This window comes from Anastrepha obliqua, chromosome 5 (assembly GCF_027943255.1).
Source record: "Anastrepha obliqua isolate idAnaObli1 chromosome 5, idAnaObli1_1.0, whole genome shotgun sequence".
In the NCBI taxonomy this organism is placed as follows: Eukaryota; Metazoa; Arthropoda; class Insecta; order Diptera; family Tephritidae; genus Anastrepha; species Anastrepha obliqua.
The window spans coordinates 41017395-41038469 of record NC_072896.1 but is presented as its reverse complement, the minus strand read 5'-3'; the positions used below and the strand labels follow the sequence as shown (position 1 = coordinate 41038469).

Sequence of the window (21075 nt, the reverse complement as noted above, 5' to 3'; positions counted from 1 at the left end):
TGATTTAGAGAAAACCCCCGCTCAGACTTCCAATTCCACCTGATTGCACTTTGAGCTGGGATGGAAAGAACGCAAAAGTCGATGGGAAGTAAGTGCAAAACGTCATTCAAGAGAATCTGCCTATTACACTTATTTTATAGAAGATGATATTCGGTACAGTCTTCTTCTGTTTGAGTTGTCAGTTCCGTGTTCAGAAGTATGCTCCTCCATGGGACTGCGTTCCCTTGCTTACCTCGTCTCAGTGGATATATCTGTAACAGCTAAACGAAATTCTCTCTGTATTGAAGGTATCACCTCAACTGATCTCATCAAGTTGCTAAAATACCGACACTAATTTGAAATGAAAAAATGTATTTTTAATTTTTTATTATTTATTTAGAATACATTTAATTTTGGTATGCTTGGACACTGATATATGAGTTGCAGTCATGTTTTTACTAGTTATTTTTTGTTTGTTTCTAATTGGTAATTTTATTTAAGAATATTTGTTTTTACGGAACCATGCAAACGCTCACTGGTTTATATATCTGATTTTAAGTGGGTAAATCCGTGAATGTTTTTTTAAATTATGCTGAATTCGAATAAGTGTGATTGATGCATCTGAAATGGTAGTGCAATACAATATGTTAACAAATTACATTCGGAACAACTACCTAAAAAGTATGTATGTTTGCACATATGACTACGTATTTTTATATCCGACGTAAGTAATTGTCACCGTCACTATGGTGAAGAGTCATAAACACAATCGTAATAATAAATTTCCACGTTATTATCGTCATCAGAATATTGGCTTTCAACTTTCTTATTTTCAACATAACATAAGCTGCTGCCATCTGTAATGGAGGCACGACTGCCTTTCATGCTTCTTTACCTTTCCTTATTTACAATGTATAAGCTTTCAAATACTGCCAGCTTCGTCAGCTGGCAGTGATATATACGCTTTTTAAAGAGTAGGCGTCGATCGGCTCTCAATAACCTATTTTAATACAAATTAATCTTTCTGAGAATGGTTTTACGGCACATGTGGCAGGTCCTCAACGTTTCCGCGCAGCGTGAGCATGCACCATGACCACACAAAAAGGCGACATCACGGGTCCGCTCCATACAGATACTGCAATAGTGTGTCTCCTCATATTCTTGTATTTTGTTCTCCAGATATCTTAAACGATCAGCGGAAGGTACACGTGTTTGATCCGAACTAAGTACAACACGTCCAGCGGCTGCTATGCGTCGCTCTATTTGCACACCGCATCGTAGGCACTTTTTCATACGCAGGCCACATTCCTCACAAGAAATTTGATGCTGACATGGCTCAAATTTAATAAGTTGCAACTTTTCGTCGCATACTATACATTCTTGAGGACCCTCGTGGAAAGGAACATTTGGGGGTGGTGGTGGTGGAGGTGTCGCTTTAGGACTAGGTCTGGATGCCGCAGCTCCTTCAGTTGAAGCTACTTCACCGCCCATTCCAGGTGGTTTTGGAGCTTTTTTGCGCATTCCAGTCGATTGATTTACACCGGAAGTTGAAGGAATCGGAGTCATATGCACATACTGGGTGTCCAGCACATTGCTTCCACTACTCAATGCATTAATCTGTGCTTGTCGATCAGAGTTGAGTTTTTTTAAGCTTGCTGGTTCTTCGGCGCCGCGTTCAATATGATGAGTTGGAGTGCTTCTATGCGGGTTAGACATCTGCGTAAAAGTATTTGGCTGCAATGCATCAGTGATGATATCAGCAGTAAGATTACTAGGCCCGGCAATAGCACCAGCCGTTTCACCGACATCATTATCTGTATTCAAATTTAGAGTTTGGATATTGCGTTGTACCTCACCTGCCGGATTGGTCACTTCACTACTTGTTGTCAATGATTGTGGAGCGCCAGTCTGCAAACTCACTGGACATTGGTACCGCAAAATTAAATCCTTCATATCTTTATTTGTAATCCACTCAAAAATGTTTGCTCCTTTGTTATTTTGCTCTACGCGGCAACCTCGTGATGACAAATAACAGAGGATTGTGTACATAAGACGATCATCAAGTACATGCGAAAGATTATCAAAGATTGTTCGTATCTCAGGTGAGTCTTCTCCAGATGGTTCAGTCGCTTGTTGCAAATTAGTTTTTTTAATTACACACAAATGCATTGCATTGTCACCATCCTCATCGCGTGCCATAATATCACAACCGAGCGTAACAAGGCGTTCAATTACGGAGGCGTGTCCCTGCGAAACTGCTAAGAGAAACGGAGTTTGGCGTCGATTATTTCTTATATCAATCTCTGCCAGACCCTCAATTATTAATGTTTCAACAACACGTGCGTGACCATTTAACGCGGCTAAATGCAGAGCGGCAAAACCATCGTCTTTTTTAACATTGACTAGCTGACGAGCCAGCTGCAAAATCCGCTTAGCTGCGACAACATTGCCCTTAAGCGAAGCGTGATGCAGTACGTTAAAACCTCTATTATTTTTTATAAGAAAATCTAAATTAGGTGCATTACACAATAGTTCAACCACTTCGGCGTTTTCCTTGCCGATGGCATCGTGCAAAGCAGTATCACCGTACGAGTCCTGAATATTCACATCGGCGCCGAATTGAAGCAGTTCACGTACACAATGTGGCGTTTTCTTGTGAGCACATATATGTAACGCTGAACAGTGACTCGAATTGAGAAAATTTATATCGGCCCCACTTTGTAGTAGAACACGCATTGTTTCGGGTTGATTGCCAAAAGCAGCATAGTGAAGCGCTGAATCACCCTCCTTATCGACGACGTTCACATTGGCGCCTTTGACAATGAGATATTTTACTAGGTCGACATAGCCCTGATGAGCAGCCACTTGTATACACGCTTTGCCGCCACTCATCACATTAACTTGTTCTGGATGGGCGTCCACGTATTGCTTCACAAAGTCTAAATGACCTTGTGCCGCTTCACGCACCAGCTTATCGGCCATTGAGGTCCCAGACAGGCCTGATAGCGGAGTCATGACATGATCTGTGCGCCTATGACTTAGATCCATCATACTGTTTGAACGCTCTGCTGCCGTAGCTAATGGTGACCGTTCCAATCGAACACATTTTGGATTTAGTGTCCACTCGAACCCATCGTCGAGTTGCTGAATACGCAAATCACCATCCGAGTAGACCTTTACCACCTTACAATGCTTTCCCAAAGCCTGAAAAATGAGGTTAAACTAATCAGTGACTTTCAAGTAATAAAAAAAAATTATAACATTCCATAATATAATAACAATTTAATTTAATGAATTATCTTATGCTTATAGTGAAAACCTATAAAACTTCATAACTTGCGCTAATAGTAACAACCTATTATTATATTTACTATTTGCGAATGTGAGAGCGTCTGAATTACAGATAAATACTTTTATAAATTACTAGTTTAGTTGTAAACGTACGTCAGTTTATGTTTTAAGCTTAATTTAGGCATTTTATGTAAGTTATTTTTTTGGGGAAATACGCAAAAGATTGAGGGGGCATATTTTCTAAGAAATCTGAGAACTGATAGTTGTTCGGCAATAAAATTAATGGCTTTTGTTCAAAAGTAAACGATTATCTTTACGACTTTTCTCGTTTCGTCACTGCGCGCAGTCTTACACAAGGTGACCGAAGGAAGTCAAACTTCAACTCACGGTACAAATTTGATGGTACACCAATTCCGACTGCCAACAACTCTATTCCGCATACAACCACAATCGCCATTAAAATCCAAACCTGCAACCAGGTTCTCAAGTCGATAGCTGCTAGCACTTGGGGCAAATACAAAGAAACGTTGCTGCTGGCATTTAAGACAATCAGCCGGGGACTTTTTGCTGGAGGCTTGTCATACTTAATCGATTGGTGTTGGCAAGTCAGTGATCGATACTACTCGGCCTCCAATCGGCAGCGGGTTTAAGAGCCAGCACGTTAAAGCATTCTGATCCATCGCTTATGCTTGATGGTCGTAACATTGATAAACAATATTGTTGTTGTTTGAAAACTTTTGGAAAATCAGGTTTTTATTTGCATCAGGTAGTTGTTGCATAAAAATCGTTATGCCACCCAACTTATTTTCACGACAGCCGGTTCTACGTTACCGGGGCAACCCGGCAATGGGTCCGCTAAATAATACTGACTATGACGTCTAATAGTTTTACGACTCAAAGTATGATTTCCTAAAGTGCTCCAATAACAATATTTATATCTTCTTTACGAGTAGCGTCTAAGCAACGACTGGAATTCAATGATGAACGGCTAAATATTCTTACTTGTTATCTGACAGGGAACTGCAGTTTATGATACTATCTTGGGAAAACGGAATTTCTGAGTTGGTGGCGGAAACACCAAAGCACTCAAGTTTGGAACATTACACCCTCCCAGGTGCTTAATTTTCTGAAAAGTCTAAGCGTTGAGTGACTTTAAATAGAGGACCGCATAAGATGTATTAATTCATAATAGTATTAATTCATCAAGAATGTTTACTTACATAACGCATAAGCTCAATCCATTCACCATGCCCCTTCTGTAGCTGCTGAACTTTGTTCGCATCGTTTATTATAGTCACCAGATCACCAACACGAAATGACATAACCTTTACAAGAGCAGCCGGGTGAAAGGTCCAACGATTAGGACAGTTATCGTATTGTACTCTGAATATAATTTTTATTATTAATCATCATTGTCAATATTAATTATTTCAGATATTTACCGTATGTCGCCTTTCTCTGTTATGCGATGGACGGTACCCAATTTAGGTAACTGTTCGACCATTCGAGGATTCCATCCACCGTGGCCTTGCTGCAATTTCATTAGTGCTTCAACATCAAGACACACCTTTACGCGATCGCCAACTGAGAATGTTGGCTTCACAGTGGGTACAACAGGTTGTTGCTCCTCCGGTTGACCTAATTAAGATTAAAAATTATATATCCCACTTAATCCATTTCAACTAGAAAACGTGTGTTTAATTCACTTACCTAGGACAGGCATGTGATCTTTGTAATAGTAACCTCCTATCGACGCAACAGTACACTTTAGATCGACGTTACCCTTATGACCTAAACGATAAACGTTTGTTGAACCCGTTACCCAAGAAACATTTGCTACACTTCTACAAGACTCATTGTCCCAACCACGAATTTCCATAACCCGCCCAGTTTTGCCTGAAAAAGAAATAAAAATAAATCAATAAACATAAATATAGGCAGCTCGTAAAGGGAAAACAGAGATTACCTTCACCCCCGTCCTGCTGACCCCACTCCCAATCAGGACCGCGCACAACTTTTGCTCCAACGAATATGCCTTTTAGTTGAACTCGTTTGGAATTTTTTCGAGAAGGTAAACGAACGCTGAAATTATTTACAATGTATTGAAATTAATAAATTTTAAGGAAAATATGTACAGAACAAGAATTCTAATGATTTTATTTTCATAGTTTCATATACAAGGTAGCACAAAATTAGTCAACCTAACGGAAGATTTATAATTTTTGCAAATGGCGTCGTACGTCAATCAGATTTGGGACTTATACTGTCTAATTTACAAGTGCCATACAGACAAGTAATGGAGCGCGTAAAGCTCACAAAAAAAAAGATTTCCATCACTCAAAATCATTTTTATTATTTACTAAATAGATGATTAATTTTGCGCCACTTTTCAATCATCGTTTTCATTTACAGATGTCAAAACAAAAGTTTTTCTGAATTTTGCGATCTACATTATTTTATACATTTATAAGAGTGCAGAGCTTGGCACAGCTCATTGCGTATATCTTGGATCATTAATTTGTATGTTGGTAGATCCACTGTTTCCACATAATATATAAAGATGTAGACGTTCATAAATCCCATTCATATTCCACAAATTCAGTTATTTGAAACGACCCCATGATTTGAAAAATATTTCATCACCATTCCATGGTCTCCTCCAATTTTACTGAGCCAGTTATTTATCAAAGGCATAGCTTTAACTCATGATAAGTCTTAGTAATAAAATTAGCCTGATTGTACTTTAATATGTTTTCGACCACTTCTTTCAAAGTCGCGTTCGATCGGAGTGAAATGATTTATCGGAATGCTTTTTGAACGTATGCCTAGCCTAGAATGTATACACGGTGTTTGGCAGACGGTTGAACATACTATGTCTTCGGCCTCAAAAATTTGACCTAGTCCAGCTATCGCTTGTTTTCGTTCAACTGAAAGACAACAGTAGAAATACGAAATCGATTCCGAGCAACTACTATATATAATATATATTAAATAATGAAGGATGTCGATTTGAAATTTTTTTATAAATAAATAAAAATTAATTATTAACTTACATATGTAAGTTTTTTGCGAATTTCGCCTTTTAGTTTTTTTTAGCTCTTCTTGTAAAATGAGGGCACGCAATTATTTTTCTAGTTATAATTTGCGTCACATATCAAATTTACATTAAATTTAAATTAAAATTAAATTAAAAATAAAATTTAATTTAATTAAAAATAAATTCCCTGAATTCTCATTTTTCCATCAAGTTTTTGAAATTTGAATTTTTGCAAATATCAAATTTTGTATAAAATTTCCAATTATCCTTCATTTACGCACTAACGCTCAACCGTCTGCCAAATACACAATTCAATTTATTTATCAGCTATTCGATTTTAAAAAGTTGTTAATTAAACTAGCTTATGTAATTTACATTAAATATAACGAATATAATTAAGTCTTATAATATTAGTGAAATAAAAAGTTCTGAGCAATTTTACTTCGGCAATGAAATTATCATAAATAAATTATCTGCTTTAGATCAGCTGTTGTTCGGTAACTTTGGTGAAGCCAATTGCCATAATTCTCATTTTCATAGGCCTCTCTAAGGGCCAGTTTTAAAAAGACCGAAGATAAATTTATAAATGCTGAAAAGGTGATAATAACTTGGTGGCATAAAAAACTCTAGGAGCTTTGGAACATCGATACAAATTTGTGAGGCCTAATTTTGTCTTGATGGAACAAAACACACATTCCTATTCGCCAATGCTGGCGAATCTGGTCATTTGTGACATTAGGGTGCGAGTTGATAGATGATTCCCTTCCAATTATAACAAACAGCAAAACCTGTTTGGCCATTCATTCGGGCTGGCTGTATGACCATTTAAATCAAGTCATCGCGATCGACAGAAATCTATTTCAGGTGTGACACATTTTCATGTTTTTCAGTTACCATTCGCATAAATGGGTCGTCTTCATTATGATTAAACAAGGAAAGTATTTTGCATCAACATGTGTGCCACCCATTCATGGAATTCTTTTAAGACCAGTTTTATGGTTATAAAGGGTTTTTGGGTTAATCTTCAGTTTCTGGATAATGGAACAAGTGCCACATGATGACCCGACTAAACGAGTCCATAATTTTATCAACATTTTTCGAGAATTGGTCTACCAGTGTGTACCTTAACACATATATTGTATTATATATAATCGGTGCTTACACTCTTTTTGGCTGATTGGTGTTTCATGCACGGAGATTCGAACCCACACACTTCTGATTGGTAGTCACGCACCAGCCCATTCGACTACGGCAGGACGTTCCCACGACAGCCGGTTCTACGTTACCGGAACGACCCGGATTTAAGTGCGCCCAAAAATTGTCATTCCAGCAGCATTTCCCGTACATGTATAGGGAATGTTTATTCTGCTAAAACAACAACAACAACTACCGTTTAGTATGACGCGACGCAATGTACATATACAGCGAGAAATATGATTCACTATCGATATCGAGGGGAAAATGATCAGAACTTTTTATCTAACCTAATGTAATATAAACATACCCTAGTGATGTGGGCGTTGTGTAACGGATGAATGAATGATCCGTATCGTGCAGATCAGCGCCGTAACAATAAGCACAGAGATGGTAGTTGGAGCACTGAGCGCATTTGAAAACAATGCCAGCTATGCCGGGCTTGGAGCAGCCATCACAAACTACATTCGAATGACGTACGCCTAAAATGTACATTTTAGAGAAAACAAATATTCGATTAAACATTTGAATAACAGCGTATCGCACATTTCCTGGAAGAACCTCAAAGTTTTGAGACAAAATATATGGACATGTTCTTCAAGGTGGCGCAAAATTAGTCACCCTATCGGAAGCTTTATAACTTTTGTAAATGGCTTCGTAAGCCAACGAACCCGGATTCTCATATATATGTAGGAGAAATGTTTATGCTGCAAAAACAACAACAACACCTCCAGTATACAAACAGACAAGAAATGGAACGCGTAAAAGGCGAAATAAATATTTCAATCACTTGAAATCATTTTTTTTTATTTAGTAAAAGTTATTCAAAAAGTAAATTAGATGATTAATTTGCGGCACCTTGTATTAATGAGATGACGCTATGCATTTTTTACACAGCATAAAAGAAGAACCTGCGAACATGTTCGAATATAACATTCTTCCAGCAAATATGTAACATATGCATATAACAAAACATTAAACAGTTCACTAATTCATATTATTAAAATTGTTTATGAAAACTTGTTCGAAATCACGATTATGAGAAGTCGAGAAAAACTTCACTCAATAATTCAATTCTATTATGTATGTATATCACAATGGAACACGCCTATAATAAATTAATCAAAAATTGTTCACATTCAATTGACAAAAGATATATTTAAATTTTGTACATACTTACCAACTTGTGCGTTATCGACAATAACTAAGTCGTATTGATTTTGGTAGCCAACACGATAATTTGTTCGGTGCCCAGAATCCCAATTGACTACAACTGTATTTTCAGGTGAATGTGTCGATCCAGAGCGTCCAATCTCACAGACGGTACCAACATGACCTTCTCCGTCGTCTATCGGAAGAGAATAGAGTTGTTGTTTGAATTATTTCAGAATTTTGGTTTTCGAAATGGGTGGAAGATAGAAGATTTGAGCGCATATACTTTGTATTTGCACACACACATACACTTATATATACCTAGCTCGTACTATATATACATACGTATAAGTACAAATTGAGTATTTGTACATACACAAACACTAAGGTATTTTCAATTACACGCGCTGCTATTTATAAGAATCGCACTTCCAGCAGATCTTTTGTATCTATAATAAACATATGTAGTTAAGTTACATTGTACAAACGAATATGCATATGAAAATACATCCTAAAACTCCAGCGCAGCCGATTGAACATTTCACGTGGATTTCCGCTATACAATGCACAGTGGTTCAAACGCTTAATCGTGCCAGCGTTCAACTTTAATACAGATGTTCGAAATTTAAATAAAATTAATAAATAAATTTATTTTATTTCGAAAAAATCATATTTTTCATTTATTTATAATCAACTCGGCTGACTTACATACGAAAAAATTATCTTTCCTCTCAACATGTTTATACTGGTTATACAAGTTTTGAAGTGATAAACATAGTTCTTGAACAATGGCTCTGTCGGGAGCACAGGCAATTGAAGAGGATTGCTTTATTAATTTCGTGAATAGGGAACATTTTTTAGAGAAATTGGCAATTTAATGAAGGGAACTCATTCTACAGTTCAATACATAGGTACTTATAAATATATTTTATTTATGTGAATAGATGATCGCAGGCGATCGAACAATGAGCTGTATGAACTTTACGACGTGATAGACATAGTGCAGCGATTAAAGATCCATCGGCTTCGTCGTATGAGTTATGTGGTCCGAATGAATACAAACGCTCCGGCACCATCTGGTGGTAGCAGAAAAAGAGGAAGGCCTCCTCTGCGTTGGAAAGATCAAAAGGAGAAGAAAAGGACTTGGCTTCACTTGGCGTGTCCAACTGTTGCCGGTTAGCACTCGGCCAAAATCGCTTAAGCGGTTATCGCGCCAATCAAGAAGAAGAAGATGTGAATAGATGAAGCATACTTTAAATAAATGGCAAATATGATTTTTAGTTAATTAATTTCCACAGTTCCGAAGCTCTGTAAGTTTTTACAGCGAGTGTGTACGATTAAGCGTTTGAGTCACTGTACATGCGGAATTACGGTAGTGAATAAAAAATCAGAACAACTTCTACTGGCCTTATAAAACAAGTTAGTTATAAGTTTTACTTTTAATTTAAAGTTTTTAAAATCAAACTTATTGCTCAAATCCTAGCAAAACATGGCATTTTTCTAAATTTTAAAATTTTAATATTATTGTAATGCCATAACCGACTTGAATAGCTAATTTGCTTGTGATAGGCGTACCGTCTGTCAAACTGAAGTTTTTGAAACATTATACATAGAAACGATTGGAAGGCAAAGGCAAAACTCCAGACAAAATCTCACAAAAAATATCAATTTGGCGCACACTACTCTAAATATTTCTAAAATGTAGAAAGCAGTTAGAAAGAAAAAAAATGGTCACTTCTGATATAGGTATTTTTAAGAATAATGATTCGTTTTTCGAGCTTTATCTTTCTTCACTGTAAGGAATGTCAAATTCGAACAATCGTGCTCAAACATCTACAGGCTGATTACTCATGTCGTTTGAACTACATTTGCATGAAAAATCAGGTTAAGGACAGGTAGATAATACTGGAATACTACCGCAGTGATCACTACTTATTTATGCACCTATAGGGGATTCTGCTGTTTCCGTGGCGCCACAATCTTATGGCGGATTCTTATAGAACTCGACAAAAGAAAACGAAATGAATGAGTAAAATTTTTTGATATCTCGCTTAGTTTTCGAGATATTGAATAAAAAAGGCCTTCAAAATCCCCTTTGGAACTTCACTATAATTTGCAACATTACACTATACATTTTTTAACACTTCACTAAAATTCACGAAATATACACTCACACGCGTGTTTTTACTTATTTTTATCCTTATATTCGAATTATTTTTATTAAAATAAAATGCAAATGCATTTGTCAGTCACAGTCACTTTCCAATTTTAAACGCGAATAAGAAGAAGATTGGAATGACAACAGTATGGTGTTGCCGGATGCCTGCAAATGAAACAAAAATATGAGCAAAAATTAAGTATTTAAGTTTAGTGTTAATGTTGGGGATGGATGTTATTGTGCCTCCTTACTACATACACGCATGTGATGTTTTAATTTTGGGTTCAATGGTTTTAACACGGAAAGAAGTTCTACGCAAAAATACTGTGGATTGCGTAGCCGGAGTTGGACCGATGAGGGTTATTTTTTTGAAGCGCGGCCGAAGGCCGCCCACGCGAAAAGAAGTTCTACCCAAAAATACTGTGGATTGCGTAGCCGGCGTTGGACTGATGATCGCCCACGCGATAAGGAGTTCTACGCAAAAATACTGTGTTAATTAATTTAATTTTAATTACTTTATTATTTTTTGAGATACACTTAATATCATTGTTTTTAAGTTTGAATGAGTTGTATGTTTTTATTTTCAAAATTATTTCTCAACTTAAAATTACAGCAAAAAATACTGCAGTTTTACAATGAACCTTCTACTGAACATCTCTGCATACGAACTTCGATTTTATTTCAGGTGTATGGCAACAGCAACTTTTCGCTAAATTAGAGAACTTTAACATTAAATTACTTAAAAACTAAGCGAGATATCAAAAAATTTTACTTCTTCTTTTGTCGAGTTCTATAAGAATCCGCCATTAAATTGCGGCGCCACGGAAACAGCAGTATTGCCCACCTATACACTCAGTAAATAAAATTGTTGGAAAAATTTCAAGAAATTGAAATCCGAAGAAAATTCGGTCTTTTTGACCAAACTTCACAATAATTAATAACTGAATATGTCTGAGCGCTAAACAATGACTGCTAACTTTTTCACACACTGTATATTTCTAACTTTAAAAACAATTTTTTGTTTATAATTTGGTTTCCCAAATAAAAAATAGCCAGGAAATTTTTTTTAATTCAGATTTCACAACGGAGAACTGCAAATTCGGTGCTCTTGATAAAGTGAATTTTTTGGTAGCACTTTCACCTTTATGATGTAGCTTCTTGGCGCACAAATACCTACAATATTTGATTGAATGCCTAAAAAAGTCAGACTGAAGTAATCTTTGTCTTAAGCAGATATGTATGTAAGTATACCTTAGATCTAAATATAACACTACATACAAAAGCATGTATGTACATATGTAATTAAACATACATAAGTATGTATAAGTAAGAACATATTCTTACTATATTAAAAGGGGAGAATCAACTTCCATTCGAAGTTAAAATATTGTACTAGGGTCATTGTGTTTCACGACTAGTGGTGCTCACCAGTGCTCGCATTAACTTTACAGAAGAGCCAATTTGCCGTTCTTATCATATCGGCACATTCATTTGTAAGAGACTTTGGCATCTGCCAACTGAACTCCTAAAATAGAAATGGGCGCGTGTTTATATTTCTACTTTTTCGAGGATGTATCCCCGTCCTCAACATACATAAATATGTATGTAGGCATACCCGCACATAAATACAAGTAAATTTGTATGTACAAAAGAATGTGGGATACTTAAAATTTTGTTGCTAAGGTTTTTTTGTTTTTGTTTTTTGTATATTAACACACTAGCACTTTTGATAAATACATTATAGCACATACATACATGCATATAAGCACACATCTTTATGTAAATATGCATACTGGCTGCATTATGTCTCTCTTCTGCACGATACAACAAAACTATTCAAAACCCCTACGTATTATTTTTTTTAAGAATTTCGTTTTAAGGGTGAGAATTTATGAAGTGGGCTTCCGATTTTCAATGGGTGAGAAGTCTTTCATGAAACTTTATAAAAATAGAATAAAAATATTTGTCATAAAGAAGTTAAGAATATTTCGTAATTATTATTAACAAAAACTTAAATAACAATACATGTATGTACATACATATGTATGTATGTATTATGGGATCACGGGATGCTGGTGTTTTGCATGTCCCGAAAATCATAGGGTTAGCTTGTATTAATCCTGGGAAATTCGAATTATCGAATTGAAAGAAGTAAGAACTTGTTTATTACAAAATTTTATTACAATAAAAGTTTTTCAATTTCGAAGAAACTTGTTTTTATTTACTTATTGATGCTTTATGTTCTAGAAAGATTAAATACATATGTACATAAACACGATTAGGTTAATTCTAGAAGTAAAAAAAAAAATAAATTTCCTTGAAGTAGGATTTTACTTTAAAAAATTATTGAAAGAATGAAATAACGATTGTGTCATAATGATTATGTCAGACGCTTTCTCTTTTTTAACAATTCCTAGTTACATCGAATTTGGACGGAAGAGTGGAGCAGTATTCTGCGAGGAGCTCCCCATCTACTGTAGTGTTTCCCATTGGAGGTAGCAGCAATTAAGGAAGCAATGGATTGATTGCTTACTTCGGTAAGGACGTAAATATCTACTCCTACAGCCGCGAGTCGATTGGGACCTTGGGCTCATTGTTTGTGCGCTCGAAATTAGTCGAGCTTCTACCTCGTTTGCATCCGAATACTTCGGCTATATTAGGCTCATTTGGGTTCCTGGTCACAGCGGTATAGAAGAAACTTTTGGGCTGATTAGCTGGCTACGCAGGAGTCCCTAGAGACGCTTTCATCAGCGTAGAGAACTAGGGTAACCTTGAGAACCTGTGGTCTACTCGTGGGTTCCCGTCACCTCAGCGAGCGCTGGGCTAGTTTGCAAACATGCTAAGTCGCCAGATCCTTCTGGCCACTGGTCAATCTCAGGGCGCTCGAAGAAACTTCTTAGATTAAAAAAGCAGCAGCTCTCGAATTTGGTAGGTATCCTTACCGGACATTGTCTGTTAGGTGGCCATGCGGTGAGATTTGGAAATGCTTCAAGTCCTTTCTCCAAAAGCTGTCTGGAGGATGAGCCATTTTTTCTCTGCTGCCCTGCTCTCATCGGGCAAAGATGTATACATATGGGCTCTCACTTTTATGTTACACCTGCGGATATTGCGGGTTTAACGTAAAAACGAACGCAATTAGCCATTGTTGGTCGTCATCCTCTAATCCAAACCTCCTTCTTCCCTTTTCCACCTTTTTGGTTCTTTTTCTTCTATTTATTATTTTCTACTTAAATAATTCAAAATAGTAAACGAGCATACAACTACTAAAAAACTTGCAAACTACGCTCATTTCGTAGAGTCCACTAGATTTACTTATTTTTTAACACCTAAAGTCTATAAAGCTATTTTTCCCAAAACTAGATAAAATTTTCAGATTTGCTTAAATTGTAACCAGTTATATTTGCTCAGCTCTTTTTCGTGCAGGTAAAAAATTTTCTAACAGAAACTACCAGCTTCACTTCAAAATGGCATTTTACTCTTTCATTTTGCATACGCGAACGCCAAAAGCTGATAATTGTCTAAAACTGTCAGCTTCGCGAATACAACTTATTTCTTTCCGAAACTAAAGGGAGTTCTTCCAATTAATATGTATAAAAATTAATTTGTTTTGGTACATTTCGGTTTTTTTTTTCGGAAGAAAGGAAAATAATTATGTTGCCTTAGAAAATTTAACTAGTTACCGAATACCGAATTGTATGGTACCAAACTCGGTCTGATAATACTTAATAGTTTTTATACATGTAAAAATTCTGATTGGAATGAGCTCCGGATGTAACATTAAAAATAGTGTACATTTTCAGCATATCCAGTGAAATTGGTTTAAAAAATTTTAAGGGTTTTACTTGGATTGAAAATTTTGCTTCACATTATCTTCTATTTCTTCGCATAAATTTAGTTCTTTCTTCTGTTTCACATTTGTTTCTGCTCCTCTGTACTTATTACATTATTATACTATTTTATATATTATACTATTTTATATTACATATTACACCCCCTCCAGTCCTACATGAGTTTGAGATACTGTTGATTTTATTATAAATTCAAGCATTATTTCGTTATCTAAATTATTATCATTGAAATGCGTTTCTATTAGTATGATACAATACAATAAAATCAAAACCATTATTTTCTACTATTATCGCAAGCTGATATCTTCTATTATCTGGTATGTTTATATACACCATGTTACTTGTTTTTGTTGCTAATATGCCGTTTCAATCACTGCATATACCAATTAGAAATGTACCCAATGTTTCTATTCTCTATGAGAATGATTTCCTAAAACTTTTAACTTACCTTGATTTTGCCATATCCAATTTGGTCCACGTACTACACGTATACCTGGCTGTATAGCTGGGCGCATTTCAATCTAAAAAACTATTCTATAATTTCAATCCAATGCAATTTTGGAATATTATTTTATCACGATATTGGTGTGGTAGTCTGCAAAGATAATGTATTCACAACCTTGATTAGTAATTTATTTTTATTTAGAGTTAAATGGTACAAACATTAAGAAAATGTACAAAATATATTTTTCAAAGTATAATGCGCTTAGGGGTAACTTCCAATAACTTTATGCTAAATTATTATACAATAAATAGTACTTCAATCTTTATAGATTATTCATTTTGAGTCTGCTAAGTCTAGATCTTAAAAATTCGATAAATAATTGTACACGGACAAAGCTCTTTTAATTGGTACATTAGCATTATAAAGCGTTTTATATAAGCCTATACGAAAAGTATCGAAACTGCGAAGGGACGAGCAGTCGATTTTACCCGAAAAGATGTCCAGAAGAAATGAAAAAGCCAAAAGAGATTGTCTGTTATTTAATGATATTAAGCTAATTAATTGACAACGAGAGTTATACGATGGAAACGGTGCAGAAAAAATTAAAGAGTCCAAAAAAAAACGTAGGGATATTTTCTGCACTCTCTGCAATCGATTATATGAACAGCGTGATAACGTCTCCAGACAACAACAGACCACCAACCAATTTAGACCAAAAAAATGAAGAGTATATAAGCTTGTTATACCTTGAAAAATATGGTATAGTACAATAAATTTGTAAAATACTTCGTTCAATATAAGATCAGAAAGGGGTAATGAGCTTCCTCTGACTGTTGATAAAATTACTCTGATTGAACTTGATATCACTTGTTCTGAACTTTTTATCGCTAGTTACTATTCAAAGTCAAGATATTTAAACAATATAAAGGTTTTTCTCACTGGCGGTCGCCTTTCGCTTTACTTCGGAGTATAGGTACTTCTCCTCATTTCCATCTTGCCGTTTGAAGGCGGCATAAAACTATAGGCCCCTCTTCATGTAAAACATTAAAACACATAACCCAAATAGCCAGCAATGGATGTTCGCGTCTCAAAACGCCCCATTAAGAGTTTTTCTTCCTAGCTGTTAAAAAGTTAATTATTTTGGCTTTGAACTAATTCACGATGAGAATAACGATGAATAAAATATTTATAAATGGCGAACAAGACTTTTTTCAGTTTAAGAAAGATTATCATAACTTTGATGTCGACAGTGACGTGGGGCCATGACGTTTATGTTTTTTTTTTTTTGTTATCACGTCGATACTTCATACTAACACTACCAAACCTAATCATCCTAGTTGAATAAAGCTGATCAAACATCGTTATTAGTATTGTTGTTGTAAAACAGTACAAAACATTTCTCATACATATCTGGAGAATGCTGCAGAGATGACAGACCTTGTAACGTAAAATCGCCATTATTGAGACCGTGAAGAATTTGATTTATGGTAAAAGATAATCTTAATGAATTTGGAACTACATATATTTTTATGCCGCCGAACATCACATTTTCCTTACATTCTGATAATTATTATTTGCTTTCGACGGCATTAGCACCGGCCGAAAAACGAGCTATTTTTGAAAGTTTAAATATGTTGGTTCGCGGTTCAATGCACCGTAAACAGTCTTAAACAATTACTAAACTTTACTAACAATTACTTTACTTTACTAAAAGTTTAGTAATTCTTTAAGAAACATAGGATAAACCCTTACTACTATAAACTTGGTTAATGTTCAGATAAATTTGATTATATATACATATATATACTAGGCCGGGTCGATTTGTGGGGAGGCAAAAAAATCGCCCATTGCTCTGTGAAAATCATATTCTAGGGATCAAAATAAGAAACTTTGCCGAAGGAACCATACCTCTAAAACGAACTCTGATGCCCCCCAATTTGGGTCGAACTTTTAGTTTCTTTTGTGGTGAGGCAAAAAAATCGCCCATTGCTCTGTGAAAATCATATTCTAGGGATCAAAATAAGAAACTTTGCCGAAGAAACCATACCTCTAAAACGAATTCTGATGTCCCCCAATTTGGGTCGAACTTTTTAGTTTCTTTTCTATAACACACTTAAATTAATTTTTTCATTTACATATGTTCTGACTAAATAAATTTCTTAAGAGAAAAAATAGATATTGTTATAAATAAATAATAAATATTATTATAAATAAATAAAAATAAAGAAAAAACATAGCCATTTAGCTGATTTTTTCATGTAAAGGCCAAAAATGGTGATATTTTGAAATGGGGAACCCCCCAGGGGAGTTCCAGGGGGTGTGCCACTGGCATGGGTGGGTCGGCCGTCCAAAGTTAGTGGGGGTCGGTCATACATTTGGACTCAATTGGAGCACTCTAAATGGGTCAAAGTAGGATTTTTCAAAATTTGCCCCTACCCAAAAGTTCGACCCAAATTGGGCGGCATCAGTATTCGTTTTAGAGGAATGGTTCCTTCGGCAAAGTTTCTTATGTTGATCCCTAGAATACGATTTTCACAGAGCAATGAGCGATTTTTAAATCGACCCGCCCTAATATATACATATGTGGATCCATAGCTATGTATGTATGTAATTTGGCCGCAAATAGTTAAGAGAAGATCAGGAGAGTTGCTTAACCTCTCAAGAGAGAGTGTGTGTTTCTCCTGCCATTGGCTGTTAGGTAGGCACTCTTCTAGGCTAGGAATGTTTTCGCATAAATACTGCAGAAGTTGTAGAGACGTGGAAGAAACAGCAGAACACTTCCTTTGTAACTGTCCAGCCTTAGCTAGGAGTAGAGCAAGGTTATTGGGAAAATATCATTTTGACTCTCTTACGGAACTATCCGGTGTTGGGATGAAACCTATCCTACGCTTCATAAAAGAGTCTAATTGGCTGCATGAACACTAACAGTAAGGTTCCCGTGTTACACAGTGGTATCAGAAAGGACTTGCATCGTCTAAGTGAGTTTGCCTACTCTAAGCCAACTGCCACAAAAACCTGACCTAACCTAACCTATGAATATGTACCTACACATTCCAGACGACTCTTCAAACGCTGCTTAATGCTTAATGTAGGTGCTAGTTTTCAGTGCATGATTACACGGTGTGACAAAAAAAAAAAAATTAAATATACTTTTATGGAGACCTAGCACGATTTGTGGCTATAGAAAAACTAAAAAAAATGGTATAGGAGAAATTTCCAATACACCCCCAAAATCTCATTTTATGGCCATAAAACCGTTTTTCAGTAGGTTGATGTGAAGAATCACTCCTAACTTCGCCAATTTCCATCCGATTTCGAATTTGTTGTTTTAGTTCGAAAGAACAAAAACAAGCCTTTTTGACAGTGTGTTGACAATTTTTCTGAAATGACAACTGACGAGACTGTAAGCGGAAGTATTCGGAATTTTTTTATTTTTTCTCTATTTTTTCAACTTTGACATAATTTTTGCGATATTATCCGATATTGAGGATGTTTTTTAGTACACTACTGTTATAGTGAATTTAATTCTGCGTCGAATGAGCTATATTTGACTGTAATTGAATTAAAATTCATGAAGTTGTGCGAGTTGTGCGAGTTTTAAGATTTATTTTTTTTACTAATTTTATAGCAAGTGTCAGTATAAACACATCATCAGTACGAAACAGTACCCTTACTATCTTTTTGAGTGGGATAGCCGTGCCCCGAATCGCTATGCAAAATCTGAATGGCCACACGTCAACTCTACAAAATTGGTCAAAAAAATGTTTTGAACCCTCCACTTGTCCGACCAGAAAATGTTATCTTGCCACCACTGCTCCTGAAACTTGGGTATGCGAAGCAGTCTAAAGTCTAAACTAAAAGTCGATGGCGAAGCGTTCCGTCACCTGAAAGAAGTTGCATTCCCTAAAGTCAGCGATGCAAAGCTAAAAGGAGGTAACACATTATTCTCATATTTGTTAATAGTAGTTTACAGTTTATTACAATTTTAGGGATCCTTGTCGGGCCTCAGATTCGAAAACTCATGCGAGATGAGAAATTTACGAGTAAGCTCAGTGCAGTGGAAAGACGGGCATGGGAAAGTTTTAAATCATTGTGTGAGAAGTTCCTTGGAAATAAAAAGAGCTCTGATTATGTTGAAGTCGTCAAAGAGTTTTTGAGTGCGTACGAAAAAATGGAATGCAATATGTCCATCAAGATACACTTCCTGCACTCACATTTGAATTTTTTCCCGGAAAACCTGGGCCAGATGAGCGATGAACAGGGTGAACGATTTCACCAGGAGATAGGAGTAATCGAAAAACGTTTTCAAGGGAAGAACTCCATCAACATGCTTGCTGATTACTGCTGGTCCTTGAAACGTAAAACCAGTGATGACTCTTATAAATGGAGCAGGTCTAGCAAACATTTTTGAAATGAAGATTAGTTTTTCCCGACATCTTTTAAAATTTTAAACCTGTACTGTTTCGTACTGATGATGTGTTAATACTGACACTTGCTATAAAATTAGTAAAAAAAATAAAATCTTAAAACTCGCACAACTCGCACAACTTTATGAATTTTAATTCAATTACAGTCAAATATAGCTCATTCGACGCAGAATTAAATTCACTATAACAGTAGTGTACTAAAAAACATCCTCAATATCGGATAATATCGCAAAAATGATGTCAAAGTTGAAAAAATAGAGAAAAAATAAAAAAATTCCGAATACTTCCGCTTACAGTCTCGTCAGTTGTCATTTCAGAAAAATTGTCAACACACTGTCAAAAAGGCTTGTTTTTGTTCTTTCGAACTAAAAAAACAAATTCGAAATCGGATGGAAATTGGCTAAGTTAGGAGGGATTGTTCACATCAACCTACTGAAAAACGGTTTTATGGCCATAAAATGAGATTTTGGGGGTGTATTGGAAATTTCTCCTATACCATGTTTCTTAGTTTTACTATACCTACAAGTTGTGCTAGGTCTCCATAAAAGTATATTTTCACTGTCGCACAGTGTTATCTGTGCAGAAGCATTCAATTAAGTTGAGCGCAGCACGATTGCAAATTTACTGGCATTTTAGAGCAACTTATTTAGATAAATATTCCAATCGGGATGCAATTAGAAAATAACTATTTTTGAATTATTATATATAGTATGTATCATATTATTACGTTTATCATTGGCATTTACACCAATTTGTTGCGTATTTGGCTGTGCTCCTCCTCCTATTTGTGGTGTGGCGCCTCGAGGTTTTCCGCGAAAGACGATTTTTTATGAGGAACTGTTTTATGGCATAGTATGTATTATATCTACGGCAATTATCTTTTATAAAGACCCTTTTTAAAATCTAAATATAAAAATTATATGCATATGTATTGATTTGGATTTCTTTCACCCATTCATGCATTTATACAAAATGTGTATGGTACGCATATATTCCCAAGCATAATTTAATAAAATGTATACGTAATAAGCCTATATTAATAAATAAACAAAACATAAATTAGCATAAAGTTATAACTGCATAGTTATTTTTTTTAATTGCAATTGATGCGCTAAAAATATGTATAGGTTATGTTCAATTAAAAATTTTACTTACATTGAAGATCTTACTGTTGAGAAATGTATAGCACTTGTAACAACAGCCGAATGAAATATAGTTTCAGAGCCCAGGAAAGAAGTGTCCTTGAAAGAAAGCGCATATATGTACATACATATATATACATACACATATATATATAGGATCCGAGATTTGTAGATTCACAACAAATTTCGTCAGTCACTTGGAAGTGCTTCCGATTATTATTACTTTAATAATTCGTTGTGTGTATGCTATAGTGAAATATAATATGATCCGAAAGAGTGCATCCAATTATTAATTTGTCTTCGAACGTTCATTTATGGCCAGATTTGATCAAAGCGCTTCACAAATCATTTTTTTTTCTTTTCCAGTGTGTAAATCAGAAATTTTGTGAATAGCAGTTCGAG

The 21075-nt window shown here is 35.5% G+C and overlaps 2 protein-coding genes across 2 annotated transcripts; one reads left to right on the top strand and one right to left on the bottom strand.

Annotated features, from left to right (window-relative positions):
* Positions 1 to 353: 353 nt before the first annotated feature.
* On the bottom strand, positions 354 to 20713 carry LOC129247140 (E3 ubiquitin-protein ligase MIB2). The gene is made up of 9 exons (XM_054886091.1): positions 20687 to 20713; positions 15108 to 15254; positions 8682 to 8849; positions 7812 to 7983; positions 5237 to 5352; positions 4981 to 5166; positions 4713 to 4908; positions 4491 to 4653; positions 354 to 3183 (listed from the first exon to the last, which is right to left on the bottom strand). The coding sequence occupies exons 2-9, from the start codon at positions 15172 to 15174 to the stop codon at positions 985 to 987; spliced, it is 3267 nt and encodes a 1088-aa protein (XP_054742066.1). The 5' UTR covers positions 15175 to 15254; positions 20687 to 20713; the 3' UTR covers positions 354 to 984.
* Positions 18919 to 19595, top strand: LOC129247141 (uncharacterized). The gene is made up of 2 exons (XM_054886092.1): positions 18919 to 19037; positions 19094 to 19595. The coding sequence occupies exons 1-2, from the start codon at positions 18935 to 18937 to the stop codon at positions 19513 to 19515; spliced, it is 525 nt and encodes a 174-aa protein (XP_054742067.1). The 5' UTR covers positions 18919 to 18934; the 3' UTR covers positions 19516 to 19595.
* Positions 20714 to 21075: the final 362 nt, after the last annotated feature.

What these genes read in the sequence shown, in the direction of transcription:
- LOC129247141 (XM_054886092.1), top strand. Translation starts at nt 18,935, where the DNA reads ATGCGAAGCAGTCTAAAGTCTAAACTAAAAGTCGATGGCGAAGCGTTC. An exon ending in CGATGCAAAGCTAAAAGGAG is followed by an intron (nt 19,038 to 19,093) that starts GTAACACATTAT and finishes TTACAATTTTAG; the next exon opens with GGATCCTTGTCGGGCCTCAG.
- LOC129247140 (XM_054886091.1), bottom strand. Translation starts at nt 15,174, where the DNA reads ATGCGCCCAGCTATACAGCCAGGTATACGTGTAGTACGTGGACCAAAT. An exon ending in TTGGATATGGCAAAATCAAG is followed by an intron (nt 8,850 to 15,107) that starts GTAAGTTAAAAG and finishes CTCTTCCGATAG; the next exon opens with ACGACGGAGAAGGTCATGTT. An exon ending in GGATTGAGCTTATGCGTTAT is followed by an intron (nt 3,184 to 4,490) that starts GTAAGTAAACAT and finishes CTCATTTTTCAG; the next exon opens with GCTTTGGGAAAGCATTGTAA.